Below are 14,900 nucleotides of genomic sequence, written 5' to 3'. Positions count from 1 at the left end.
TGCTAGAAAATTGTGGGTTAGCAGATCAGGATGGAGCTCAGGAAATGCATCTCCAGGAGTCCGGCAGGGGATAATAAGATGTTTTCTCCAAACCAGGGGAAAGTTGCCACATTGATTTGTACTTCATAAAACACACATAGACACACAAGGCTAACTTGAATTCATTAATCTGACAAACGGGATAATTATGTGTCCTGAAACTGTCTCTGAAACAGCTCTTTTTCACAGCGGTGTTCTGAAAATAACTTCATCAATATGGCTCTCACCCATTAAACGTTCACACCTCTTGGTACCCAAGTCTGGAGCAAAGCTGAGACTTCCTTGGAGAGGTTTGCAGCACAGGGGGTGGAGGTGGATAAGGCTCACCACACTTGCCCTGAGACTAAGGAGTTAAAAGAAGCGGCACATTCTGGTCATCCTCTGCAGAACATAGCGGGATGTATCTCTTAGCCAGAGAAAAGATAGTTACAATACAGTGGTACCTCGGGTTAAGTACTTAATTCTTTCCTGAGGTCCGTTCTTAACCTGAAACTGTTCTTAACCTGAAGCACCACTTTAGCTAATGGAGCCTCCTGCTGCCGCTGCACCGCCGGAGCACGATTTCTATTCTCATCCTGAAGCAAAGTTCTTAACCCGAGGTACTATTTCTGGGTTAGTGGAGTCTGTAACCTGAAGCGTATGTAACCTGAGGTACCACTGTAATGGGAAACCTCAGGCCTGGGGGGCAAATCAAGAAGCTACAGGCATTGATTTGAAAAGCAGATACCAGAGGAAATTATGGGTGTCTGAGGCACAGAAAAACATAATAGTGCATTAGCATAACATCATAACACAAATGTCATAATAAAAACATTCTGTTGCCCACATCCTGAACAACATAATGTTGTTATGTAAAGTGGTTTAAAACATTATAATTTTTTTTGCAACAAACATCCAGGCTGATACTATGCCTGCTCATTCGTAAGCCCTGCTAAATTCTACAGCATTTGCTCTGAATACTATGTGCACAAAATCACAGCCTAACTCAATCACTTTCCCTCATGTCTGGAGTCTGGGAACGGCTAGCTGTTCAATCTGTGCCTCGTTCATCCAATTATTATTTTTTTGCAGGAACCACCCACCGCAACACACGGCAGAGGTGCAGCCTATTGGAAAACACATCCCCAAAATAACCTGCTTTGCAATAGAGAGAAGAGAGACGGAGACAGAGCTTGTGACTGGGGTGGAATTGGACAGCAGCTGTTGCTAGCTGGAAAATCTACAGATGTCAGCTCTTCAGCAGCGGAGTCAGCCTTCAGCAAAAAACACTATGCATATTTACTGGGGAGTAAGTCCTACTGGACCCCGTGGGATTTCTAAATAAATGCTGCATCCTCAGCCAAAATGGGGACCTCGGCTTTACTGCTCTGTTTGCAGCTCCAAAGTTAGGAGCATGGAAACATAGGAAGATGCCTCACACTCAAATCAGACCCTTGGTCCATTGAGATCAGTACTATCGACACTGACTGGCAGCAGCTCTCCAGAGAGTCTTTCCCAGCCCTTTCTAGGGATTGAAACTGGTACATTCTGCATGCCAAACAGATGTTCTACCACTGAGTGGTTGTTGTTGTTGTTTAGTTGTGTCGGACTCTTCGTGACCCCCTGGACCACAGCACACCAGGCACTCCTGTCTTCCACTGCCTCCCGCAGTTTGGTCAAACTCATGTTAGTTGCTTTGAGAACACTGTCCAGCCATCTCGTCCTCTGTCGTCCCCTTCTCCTTGTGCCCTCCATCTTTCCCAACATCAGGGTCTTTTCCAGGGAGTCTTCTCTTCTCATGAGGTGGCCAAAGTATTGGAGCCTCAGTTTCAGGATCTGTCCTTCCAATGAGCACTCAGGGCTGATTTCCTTCAGAATGGAGAGGTTGAGCGGGGGGGGGGGTGTAATTTGGTGGTTTGTGGGAATTCCCTTTGAACAGGGGCAACAGTTTCACCCCACTCACCAAGTCTGGTGGTCACATTCCCCAGTGATGGTGGTTCCCATACTTGCCCCCCCAATGTCTGAGTAAATGTTCACAGCAGATGCTGACCCATTGTAGCAAATGGGGCACTGCCTGTCAGGGACTGTGCTGCGGAGGCCTGCACTGAGGAGCAATGGTGGGAGGCTACCCCTGCTCCTGCTCCAGATCCCGAATCTTCCCAGGAGCAGGAAGGCAGTATAGATTTGGAACAGTGGTTTGCAGAGGGACATAGTTCAGAAGGCAGAAGCTGGGAAATACTGGATGGCGAGCAGATGGGAGAAGGAACACTGGAAGGGAGAGGGTTAACAGATTCACAGTCTCTAGATAGCCTTTCTCCACCACCCTCCCCAAAGTCGAAAAGGGCTCAGAACGTGGCAGAACAGAAAGCACAGAGGGGACAAGCTCAGATTACGAGACGTAGAAGTGATGTAGAAGGGGGTGGAACCCTTAATTGGGAGCACCGCCGTTACTCGGAGATGTGTCTTTGTTCTCTCGCTGTAATTATTAAAGTTTCTAACTGGTAAGAAGACTCCTTTTCCTTTGTTCTGCTCATCTATGGCCATGGGGGAGGAAGGTGATTCCACTGCCCCATCTGCCTGCCTTCTCAACTTACACCCAGCCAGGGGGCAGCACTGCCTGTTGGCTTCCTCCTCAGTGTGGCCCCTGTAGAACTCAGCAGGGAGGAGGATGGAGGCAAGGCTAGCTTTAGTTGGTTCTGCCTGGCATTGGCTCTGGTTCTACCTACAGTTTGGCTCCTTGCTTTTACTCTGATTTAGCTAGATGTTAGTGCCACATAGCCAAGCACAGTGCCAGCACTCAGGCAGCTCCTGAGCGCCCCCACTCCAACCTGGAGACAACCTTGCTAGCCTCCCCAACTCAACCCATGCAGGCAGCTTGCAGACATCATTTTAACTTCCCTCAATGCCCTCAGCATAGCTCTGCCTGCTGTCAGTAGGGCTAGGTAGACTCACTTAGCTCCACAAATGTAAGAGGGGACTCAGAAGAGGTGGCCCTCAAATCTGCAAGCAGCTTCTGAAGGAATAGGACTTTCACACATTTTTCATTGTGTATCATAGAACAGTGCCATTTTGCTTTAAAGGCTCTCCAGCGTAGGAGGGTCAAAAGTTCAAGGGAAGGACTGCAAGGATATGCTTTTCTCAGGATGTTCTGCTCAAGAAGGCGAAAAGTTTAAAATGGGGTGTTTTGTTTTGCACAGGAGGGTTAAAAGTGCAGCCTGGAAATTCAGCAATAAGGAGAAATAGAAACTTCACCAAGCTTCTGTTTTCTTTCTGATTAGCTGATAAGCAGTTGGGATTTTGTATGAAGGCAGAAAATAGGGTAATTGGTGGAAATAGTTGTAGAATTAGAAACCGATGTGAAGATGTGGAAACCGGAACATAATGAGAAACCAAAATGGACAGATTTTCTCATTTCTAGTGGGGCGGTTTATCACTCTCCCCACCACACATAATTATTATCTTCAGGTTTCCTGCCCTGCAGAAGCATTACAAGGCAAACTGGTTTGAGAACTGTGAGCCTGCTTCATAACCAGCCTTTCCACCCATAGCTCTATAGAAACTCCCCCTTTCTTCCTAAAATCAGACCCTGATCACTTTAGCGCTCCATCCTGCCCCAGGCGATTCATTTCCCTGCCGTATCAGCTCTCCTCATTGAAAGGCACAACATTAAATTCAAATTGTTGCCACAAGGCACTTGTGGCGTCAAAAAGCACTTTGCCTTCATCCATTTCATGCCTGCCTCCCAGACGAAGCCATGAAGCTATTCAAATATTTGCCTTTACTTCATAGTTCATTATGTAGCTCCCATCTCTACATATATTCTTTTCAAAATTAGGCATTTTCATGGCCCAGATGGAAAGCTTGATTTCTGCTACCAGAGTGGAGAATGGGGAATTTCCTGCTGGGAGCAAAAACATAAATAAACCCATGTTCATTTGGGGAGTGGGCGATGGGGAGCAGAACAGCCGCCTCCCCCTTATCTTAATAACATAAGAAGAGCCTACTGGATCAGGCCAGTGCCCATCTAGTGCTCACACAATGCCTATGGGAAGCCCACAAGTGGACCCTGCAGTTTCCAGCAACTGCTTCCCAGAAGCATACTCCCCCTGACCGTGGAGCTACAACACAACCATCAGGACTAGTAGCAGCTGAGAACCATATCCTTCATGAATTTGTCTCATCTTCTTTCAAAGCCATTTGAGTGGTTGGCCACTGCTGGTTTTTGTGGAAGTGGATTCCATAGTTCAACTTCTTCTATGGCAATCTCTCATAGCCGAGTAAGATTGTCTTCCATGAACACAGTTTTAACAGTGAGTCTGTAAGTGACTGTGGAGGCCAATTCTGGATCCACACGTCCTTCCACAGTGGGAAAATAGGTTTCCAGACAGGAGTTGATCATGTTTGCCAAGGGTGCCTTCCTCTTAGCATGTTTCTCCCTTTCGTTCTGAGTTCGAGCATCTTCAAAGTCCACAACATCTTTGGTAAAGGCTGTTCTCCAATTGGAGCACTCACAGGCCAGTGTTTCCCAGTTGCCGGTGTTTATACTACATTTTTTAAGATTTGCCTTGAGCGTCTTTAAACCTCTTTTACTGACCACCAGCATTACGCTTTCCATTTTTAATTTCGGCATAGAGTAGTTGCTTTGGAAGATGGTAATCAGGCATCCGAACAACATGGCCAGTCCAACAAAGTTGATGTTGAAGAATCATTGCTTCGACACTGGTGATCTTTGCTTCTTCCAGTACACTGGCATTAGTTCGCCTGTCTTTCCAAGTGATGTGTAATTTTTTTTGGAGACACCATTGATGGAATCTCTCAAGGAGTTGGAGATGGCATTTATAAGTGGTCCATGTTTCACAAGCATACAATAAGGTTTGGTAGCACAAAAGCTTTGTAAACAAGCATTTTTGTTTCCTTGTGAATGTCTTGGTCGTCAAACACTCTGCACTTCAATCAGGAGAAAGCTGCACTCGCAGAGCTTTCTATTTCTTTCTCTGTGGATAGTTCAGCTATGCACTGCGTGAAATATGTCCAGACAGATATTTCTGCAAAATAGGTGGGCAGAAGGTGGCATTTTGCAAAGGTGATTTTAAAGGCCTGATGCTACAGCAAGCATTTATGTGGGCCTTTCTCTCTATCCGCCAGAAGACAAACCATAAACAGTGGTTTGACTGGGGGCAGGTAGCATTTCAACACAGAAAAGTTCAAAAATAACAAGAAAACAATGTCTAAAACATTCAAATCATAAAGCCTCACAGCCTAGAACAACAAAAATACATAGATACAGTACAACTCCAAAGGGATAATAAAGTATTAACGCATACAAAGACTGAGGGTAGTATTTCAGCCTAGCTTTACATCCCATATATGAAATACTAGGTAGAATCCCTGTTATCTTCAATTAAAAGTATCTGCATTGCACACAATTCCACTTGTAGTTTTGGGATTATTCGCATTCCTGGGGGTTAATGACAACTTACAATTTTTGTCAGTTCCACTTGAGACTTTTCAAGTCTCTGTTTCGGTCAGTACTGATCGTACCAGATTACCTGAAATGCTGGTGTAATTCTATTTAAGACATCTTTTTACAATTGTCTATCCATTCTTAAGGAAATCAGCCCTGAGTGCTCACTGGAAGGACAGATCGTGAAGCTGAGGCTCCAATACTTTGGCCACTTCATGAGTAGAGAAGACTCCTTGGAAAAGACCCTGATGTTGGGAAAGATGGAGGGCACAAGGAGAAGGGGACGACAGAGGACGAGATGGTTGGACAGTGTTCTCGAAGCTACCAGCATGAGTTTGACCAAACTGTGGGAGACAGTGGAAGACAGGAGTGCCTGGCGTGCTCTGGTCCAGGGGGTCACAAAGAGTCGGACACAACTAAATGACTAAACAACAACAACATGGCAACATGGCAGGTGTGAGGAAAATGCCTCTAGGGCCAATGCAATGTCCACGCAGCAGAGCAGAAATGCTATTGTGAATCTATTGCAATAAGTCCATGCACTTGAATGAGTTGTCACCTTCATTGATAACTACTTAGGCCACACCATACATTTAAAGCACTACGATACCACTTTAAACAGTCATGTGCAACCCCCCCCCCAAAAAAAATATTCTGAGAGCTACAGTTTGTTAAGCTTTCTGAGAGTTGCTAGGAGACCCCAGTTCCCCTCCCAGAGCTACAATTCCCAGAGTGGATTAACAATCAAGCTCTCTTCAAACAACTGTTAGTACTACCACTATGTGAATAAACAGCCTTTCAGGGGTTGCACATGAGTCTGAAGGGATGTTTATGCTCGCAAGGCTCGGCTCTGTAATTCATCATGGAAGCTGCATTGCAGTCCACTGTTGCAGCACACTGTCTCTGCCTTGCTCTTGCAATGACACTCTCCTGTCCGTCAGGGAGGAGCAGCCACACTAAGGCTTCCCTTGCCAGTGTGATCGCCCAACCTTAGTAGCTCTGACCTTCTGCAATTGGGAGCGCAAAGGGGGATAGGTGGGGAAGAGCGGGCTGTGGAAGAGGGCTGTGTAACTGACGCATAACTGATAGTTCTCAATTGAGAGGGGCAGGGGAAATGGATTTCCCTTATTTTGTCCTGTTGGAGAAAAGGTGCGGATTTGGAGAGCTGTGGGCAAAACCTATGACACTTCTCCATGCTTCTCCTGAGTTGACAGCTTCCATATTTCCTTAGCAAAGCTAGCACTAGACGTGTGTGTGTGTGTGTGTGTGTGTGTGTGTGTGTGTGTGTGTGTTAGTTACTTGGTGCTGATAACAGGCCATCCACCCCCAACAAGGGCTGAGTAGGGCAGCTGGGAGCTGAGTTCCGCTCAAATTCAAAAATAGCACCACTGAAAGGATGACTGGTGGTGTGGCTGGGTTGTGCCAGTGAAAGGCCCTTCCATGCCCAACCTGACTGAGTGCTGATACCATCTGGTCAGTAAGATGCAGAGAAACCTGGAAGAGATCAAGCCCTGGTTGCTCTAAACAGGCTCACTCATAAGCACTGGTCTTCAGCATCTATAACTCCTGCTACTGGACCACTACTGAGATACGTAGACAATGTTCTTAGTTTATTGCTGGTTTTAATTTTTTTAAAAAATAAATAAATTTATTGGAATTTATAGAGAAAAATAAAAAACATAATATCAAATATCTTTTTTTATCCAGCATTAGTCTAAATAAGAGAAAAACATAGTGGGAAAGAAAATGGAAAGAAAGAAAAGAGAGAGAGAGGTAAGGAGACAGAAAAAGCTTAAAATAGAAAAGATAAAAGTTCAGAAACTAAAGAACTTCCCATTTTTCATCTGTTGGCCATATATAAGCTTGGTTTAATTTTTATTAATGTTTTGATTGCTTTTACTAATAATCTTATTGCTTTATTCTGTTTGTAAACTGATTTGAGGTTTTATACAAACAAGCAGTATACAATGGCACCTTGGTTCCTGAACAGCTTAGTTTTTGAACATATCGGCTCCCAAACGCCACAAACCCAAAGTAAGTGTTCTGGTTTGTGAATGTTTTTCGGAAGCTGAACGTCTGACACGGCTTCTGCTTGAGTGCAGGAAGCTCCTGCAGCCAATCGGAAGCCATGCCTTGGTTTTCAAATGGTTCCGGGAGTCGAATGGACTCCCGGAACGGATTAAGTTTGAGAACCAAGGTACCACTGTATAAATTTTATGAAATAAAACAAATACATAAAGAAGGGGCATTTGTTATCCGAAGGCAAGTATTATTTGCCGAAGGCAAATTTTGGGACAATATTTGACACTTCTATATTCCTTTGAGACAAAGGTTTCATTCACTCAACTGTCAATCCATTCATGGTGTTTTATTTAATCTCTTTGTTGTTCCATATGCTAATCAAAGTAGATAAATACGTCTCAAATGAAAATATGAATATGAAACCTTTGAGCTCATGGTACCGTAATAAAGTTTAGCGTACTTAATGGGTGAGGGGTGAGTGAGATGGGAATAACAGGAACTTTAAAAAGAACCAGGCAGGTGTCAAACTAGTGGGGTACTGTCAGGGAACTGACATTGGAGCGAGAGGCGAAGGGGAGGCTCCTAGATGATGCTGGCGAAGGACCCAGCAGCAGGGGGAGAAACAGCTCAGTAGAGGGGGAAGCCAATCAGCGCAACACCGGGGATAAAGGGGGGCAGACGGGGGAATTGGAGAGAGGGCTCCAGGACTCTTCACTGGACATCAGTGAGGAGAGCCCAGGTCCTCCGCTACCCACGCCTTCCCTGAGCAGAAGACTCCCGTGCAGTGAGAGGAGGAGGAGACTGGGTGTCAAATAACTTTTATGTTGGAAGAGGTTCAAGAAACACCCACTGTCGGATTCTGCCAGTGACTGAGGCAGCCACCATGAGAAGGGGCTGTGCAGTCAGAAAGTTTTAACAAGGCAAATTAACCGAGAAAGGCACCAGTTTACGCACGAGTAACTCATACCCATTACAGGTACACTTTGACTTTTTACTAGGTCATCATCAAGAACCCAATGCAAAATAATGTGTGCAGGGGGTAGGGGGAGGTAGGGCCAGATAAAAAATGGTGGCCCAGGGATGTGACCAGATGCAAAAGGATAACTCAGTTTTGCTTTGTTTTGCACCAATTGCTGCATCTATGAGCCATCCACTGGGATGCTCTGCACATACAATTACAAATCTACATCTGGGTTACTGCAGACCTGGGATTCCAGCAGTGCATTTTGGAGAGAGAAAGAACAGATTTGTTGCTTGTTTTAGACCACTGGGAGTCAGAGAAACCATTCCCAACACAATTCAAATGATCCAGCTGTCTGCTGGCTGATCCCAATCTACCCACCCTGGGCCTAGAGTGTAGATGGCAGCAGGAAAACCCACTGGTCAAGACACTTCAGCTCAAAATGTGCAGCCGCCTGGTCCCAGGGCCCTTCCCCTTCCCCTTCCCAAGAGAAGCCAGGCTTCTGCTCTCAGGATGGCCAGCCCAGCTCTTGCTCACCTCCTCCCACTGATGGATGTAGCGTATGAGCCTGGAAAGCCTCAGAAGCCGCAAGAGGCTAAGGATTTTGGTGAAGCGCACGATCCGCAGGGCTCGGGCCGTCTTGTAAACCTCCGAATCGATGCGCGTCTCCACGATCAGGAAAATGTAGTCCACTGGGATGGAGGAGATAAAATCCACCACGAACCAGCTCTTGAGGTACTTCATCTTAATCCTCTGCGGGTCAAGGATGATCTCCGTGTTGTCTTCCACCACAATCCCCGTGCGGAAATTGAGGACCAGGTCAATGAGGAAGAAGGTGTCCGAGACCACGTTGAAAACAATCCATGGGGTGGTGTTCTCATCCTTGAAGAAGGTGATGCCCACCGGGATGATGATCAGGTTGCCAACCATCAGGAGCAGCATTGTCAAGTCCCAGTAAAACCTAGTCAGCAAGACAGAGAAATGGGAAATGAGAGAAGGACAGACCTGTGTGGCTGTCAGGCTTCAAGGAATCGGCTTTCTCCCCCTTTTGGCAGTAGATAAGCAGAACAAAGGGAAAGGAGTCTTCTTACCAGTTAGAAACTTTAATGATCACAGTGAGAAAACAAAGAATCAATTTCCCAGGAATGAAGGTGCTCCCAATTAAGGGTTCCACCCACTTCCTCCCTGGTCACCCACGTCACTACCGCGTCTTGTAACCTGATCTTGTAACCACTGGGCTTTCTGTGCTGCCACCTTATCTGCTCTTCTTGACCTTGGGCTGAGCGGATGAACGCTTTCCAGAGACAATGAGTCTGTTAACTCTCTCCCCCAGTGCTTCTCCTCCTAGCTGTACTTCCCAGTACTTCAAGTACTTCCCAACCTTCTGAACTATGTTCCTCTGCAAACCGCTGTTCCAAATCTATACTGTCCTCCTGAACCTGGGAAGATTCAGAATCCTGATCAGGAGCAGGTGGAGGGGGAGACAGTGCAGCCCTCCTCAGCACGGTTCCTGACAGTGGCCTAGTAGAGAAAGGGCTAAGTAGATTTCAGGCTTTGGGGATCAGCTTTGCTTTTCATTAGAACCCCCAAAGGTCCACAGACTGGAGAATAAGAACATAACAAAAGGCCTGCTGGATCAGACCAAAAGGATAAGTTGCCCAGCAATCTGTCATCATAGCAGGTCCTATTAGTGGTTGCTGGTGCTCATTTCAACTGGTAGGGCATAAGGCAGTGGGTGGAGCCAAACCCATGACAGGCAGAGCCAACTAATTCTGGTTTTAGCCCCATTCTCCACTGAAACTAAGGATGGAGGAAGTGCATAGGCAGTTCCACCCCCCAGACTGGTTGTAGGTAGGACAGCAGGCATCTAGCAGCTGGTTGGAGGCAGACAATAGTTGGCAGGGCAGTACCCCATTTGCCCCAAATGAACCAGCCTCCATGGGGTCCAGTCAAGAAACCCCTGTATCTCTTTCTCCAAAAGGGTAGTGGTGGAGCCCAGAAATACAATGGGGACTGCAACTATTGCTACCTGTTCTCATTTGGACAGCTATAGCTTTACAGCTTGCTAATCAAGTGGCACGGGACGCGGGTGGTGCTGTGGTCTAAACCACTGAGCCTCTTGGGCTTGCTGATCAGAAGGTTGGCAGTTCGAGTCCCCACGATGGGGTGAGCTCCTGTTGCTCTGTCCCAGCTCCTGCCAACCTAGCAGTTCAAAAGCAGACCAGTGCAAGTAGATAAAAAGGAACCGCTCTGGTGGGAAGGTAAACGGTGTTTCCATATGCTGCTCTGGTTTCGGTGCTCCATTGTGCCAGAAGTGGCTTAGTCATGCGGGCCACATGACCCGGAAAACTGTCTGTGGACAAACGCCAGCTCCCTCGACCAGTAAAGCAAGATGAGGGCCACAACCCCAGAGTCATCCGTGACTGGACTTAATTGTCAGGGGTCCTTTACCTTTACCTTAATCCAGTGGCGTAGCGTGGGTTGTCAGCACCCGGGGCAAGGCAAGTAATTTGCGCCCCCTAACCCATGGATTTGCGCCCCCTAACCCTAACCCCCAGATGTTGCGCCCGGTGCGGCCGGGGGCCCCTGCACCCCCCACGCTACGCCACTGCCTTAATCAAGTGGCAAAGTTGCTTACTAAAAAGGTATAAACTTCCTGTACTTTATACAAGACTATAGCCAGAGCTATTCCTCCACAGATGTACACCAGGTGTGGGGAACCTTTGGCCCTGCAGATATAGCTGAACTACAACTCCCATCATCCCTGGCCATTGGCCATGCTTGCTGGGGCTGATGGAAGACATCATGCAACAACATCTGGAAGGCCACACCTGATGTACACAGACCGGAACTTCTAGAAATTGCATTTCAGAGTGCTTGGCATGCTTAACACATTACCAAATTGACAGCGAACTGCAATTTATTTCCCATGCTTAGTTTTCTCAAGGAAAACATGTTAGATCAATGGAAATGCACTTAAATTATTAGTTGCTTAGGGAGCCTATAATACACACACATTACTTTCAGTTAATCCCCTATAGCTACTCCATCTTCCAACTTATTTAAAATAGATGATGGGATTTGTAATAAGTATAGCTTTCAAGAGACTACAGGTCAGCTGCCAACCAGCCGCCGCCGCCGTGACATGTAAAAGCTCGGAAGGCAACAATATCCCTGGAAAGAGCTTTTCAAAGAAGATTCACATACCACCATATCTTAAGAAAGCAGGTATTTCACCAATATTTGCCCTATGCTTTGACATTAAGCTAATCTTCTTTAGATGCCCAGCATGTTACAGGAAGGGTGCAGATTGCATTTTCTCCCCCTGCCCCTTCATAATACTGAACTCAGAACCATACAATGAAGCTGTATGCTGGAAGAATTAGGACAAACCAAAGGAAGGAGCTCTTCACACAGTGGCACAGAGCTGAAGTATGGAATTTGCTCCCACAAGAGAGACTGATGGGCATCCACTTGGACGTTAAAAGAGGATTAAACAAATTAGTGAGAAGCTAATGATGGCTTGCAAGCCACAATGACTGTGTTCTGCTTCCATTGTTGGAGGCAATCTACTTCTGAATGCCAGTTACTTTAAATCCCAAGTGCGGACAGGGCTGTTGTGCTCAGTTTCTTATTTGGGGCTTCCCATGGGCATCTGGTTGGCTGGCTAGGATGATGGATTCAGATGGACCACTGGCCTGGATCCAGCAGGCCTTTTCTGATGTTCTTATTACAGCATGTCCCTTGTGAACAATCAGTTGACCACAGACAGCACTTGGTAGCTTCTATTAAATACTTCCCCCAATAGTCCTCATGACAAGAGGGATGGCCTCTTAAAAACAGACTATCTATAGACATGGCACTTTTTATTGACCCAAACTGATGCCACCACAAGCTTTAAGAGCCTTTCCTATCCTTCCCCTATTAACCAAAGTGAAAGCTTTGTGTGAAACTTGGCTTTGTCTCAAAGAGCTTGCTGTTTGCCTGAAGTGAGGTACAGCATGAATACAACATGCTAAGTCAAACCATGGTTTGGTTCACAGCAGCAAAGCAGGAAGGCCAAGAGAGGAGCTCAGCAGCTGTGGTACCCTCTCAGGAACCTGTGTGTTTGCACTAAGCCACAGTTTCGCTAAAAGCATTGTGACAACCTCTGCTTTCACCTAAAAGAAGCAGCAGCAAGTCTGTTGCCCTCATACAGATGTAGAAATAGATATGATAAAATCTCAGAAGTGTGTGTGAATAAGATCTCCAGTGTTCAGGTGCTGGAACTTTGGTTCTGACTCCCACTGGTCACAACTTGGCTTTGACCATGGATGCAGCAAGATGGAAGATATTACCAAAACAGTTGTGGTTGAGGTTTGGGGTTGTTGAGGTTTAGGGTGTTATTCTTTTACAAGGCATTCTATTAAATTCTGACCTAAACACACTGATCAGTCTATTCCTAGTAAATCTTTTTTTGCTGTTTGTTGGTAGAGCTAGTGCCTTCTTAAATCTATATTTATCACCAGGCATTCCCAAAAAAGAAAGAAGTACAAGTCATTATCCTGCTAACTGCAATATCAGGAATCTCTAGAGAGCTAGTTTGCTCAGCATTCTCGTTCAGAAACTCCTTTGCCCTAAATTTGAAATGCTACATGCCTATTTTTTAATTTTATTTTTAAAGAAAACCCTGGCTTACTTTGCTCTCCTTATTTTGTCATCATCAACAACACTGGTGAAGAGAGCAGGGCAGGTGGTGGGGAGCCTAAAATGCTACAGTTTATTTATTTCTTTAATATATTTACAGGCCATCTTTCTGCCATAATGGCTGCCAAAGTGCTCTCTCTCTCTCTTTCCGTGTGTGTGTGTGTGTGTTTGTGTGTACACACACACAACACAAGTTTTATTCATCATGACAAATCCCTCTTATCGAGGACTCCTACTTTTCTTCCTTTTCTTTCACTTTTTTCTTTTATTCTTCAGTTCTGTATTTTGTACTCTTATAAATTCATATATATAAATATGGCAGCTTCATATGTTCCTACGAATGACTGGGTTGGAACTCAGAAAAAAGAGAAGAATTGAGCCTGTCCATTTAGCCTCATATTCCAGGTTCTACAAATGCTAAAAATATAACTCTTTTAAAATAAATTGAAAACAGGGGCTCTGGAAATTATAGGCTCTATCCTGTGCCAGTCCTAGATACATTAAAATTAATGACCCTAAGCCACACCCATTAATTTAAATGGGCCTACTTTGAGCAGGGCTGGCACTGGATACAACCCAATGATTTATCAGGAGGCAAATCCGTCCTTCTGTGAATGTCCAGGCAAGGTATCCTTTTTGTAGGCTTTCTGGAGGCATCTGATTGGCTTCTGTGGAAAACCGGGTACCAGACAAGATGGACCTTTCCTTTTGCTCACACCCAGCAGGGCTCTTGGTGTGTTTCTTAAATCGCTGACACAAGGAAGGGCTTAATAGAGACTGTGTACTGCAATGCATCAAGCTGGAGACTTATGCCCTGGAAAGATACAGTCAGCTCCTTGGGCTTCAGAGATCTGCACCGCCACAGGGGCAAGGAAAGGGGCTTCTGGCATAGCCAGAGCCCAGCAGAAGAGTCATTGCCTCTGTGTGCCTTTTCCCCACCTCTCCGATGAATGTCTCTAGATGGAAGAAGAGCCCCTTGCTTCTGTTGCCAAGTCTGGAACGAACGTTACCAAAAGAAAAAGAAAACACACACACACACACACACACACACACACACAAGAGCCGAAGGCTAAACTCTCTTTCACCCCAGCTTCTTGTACTACAGACAAATCTTTATTCTTCACCTCTGTGCCTAACCCTGGAGCCATTCTGTGTGTTTAATAAAAGTGGATATGCTGTAGCTCTGAGCATGCATTTCTGCATGAACCTAATGCGCCAAGGGAACTGGGTCTGTCATGAGCCTCATGGAGATGTCATGGAAGGGATGGTCAGATCCTGAGGAGGAATGAGAAGAACTCATGGAATTGGAGCTGGATGACCCTGGGGAGGAACCTAGTGGGATGGGGGAGACAGAGCTGGATCGAGAACCACACCCAGGACTGCAAACCTGCTCCTTCAGGTGGATCACGATCCCACCAAGGGGCCAATATCTCAGACACGAGAGCTGCTTGCTCAAAGTGCCTCTATCTTGCCAGGGTTCAAGCACAGCTTGTTTTTCCTCATCCATCTCACCACTGGGTCCAAACAATGGGCCAGGGACTGCATAGGCTCTCCTGGTTCAGACGTTATGGAGAAGAACATCTTCAGCATGCGGGTGGCAGTTTCCTCCAAAACCCCTGATGACCACTCCCAGAGGCTGCCTATAGTATCACTGGTGATAAAGATAGTGCCTTGCAGCACCCCATCAAGAAGCCAAAAGGTGCTGTTCCAATGCTATTCTCTAGACTCCATCTTGAAGGTAGGATTGGA

At 46.0% G+C, this 14,900-nt stretch overlaps 1 protein-coding gene across 2 annotated transcripts in view; it reads right to left on the bottom strand.

The window, feature by feature from the left end:
- Positions 1 to 14,900, bottom strand: part of HCN4 (hyperpolarization activated cyclic nucleotide gated potassium channel 4) — a 117,674-nt gene that overhangs the window by 66,367 nt on the left and 36,407 nt on the right. For both annotated transcript variants that reach the window (XM_083475605.1, XM_083475606.1), the window contains exon 2: positions 9,003 to 9,426. In XM_083475605.1, coding sequence (XP_083331731.1) covers positions 9,003 to 9,426 — 424 coding nt within the window. The remainder of the gene's footprint in view (positions 1 to 9,002; positions 9,427 to 14,900) is intronic.

This window comes from Podarcis liolepis (genome assembly GCF_965112155.1).
Source record: "Podarcis liolepis genome assembly, chromosome: 14".
Taxonomy (NCBI): domain Eukaryota; kingdom Metazoa; phylum Chordata; class Lepidosauria; order Squamata; family Lacertidae; genus Podarcis; species Podarcis liolepis.
The sequence above is the reverse complement of the archived record's forward strand: the minus strand, read 5'-3'. Positions and strand labels throughout refer to the sequence as shown.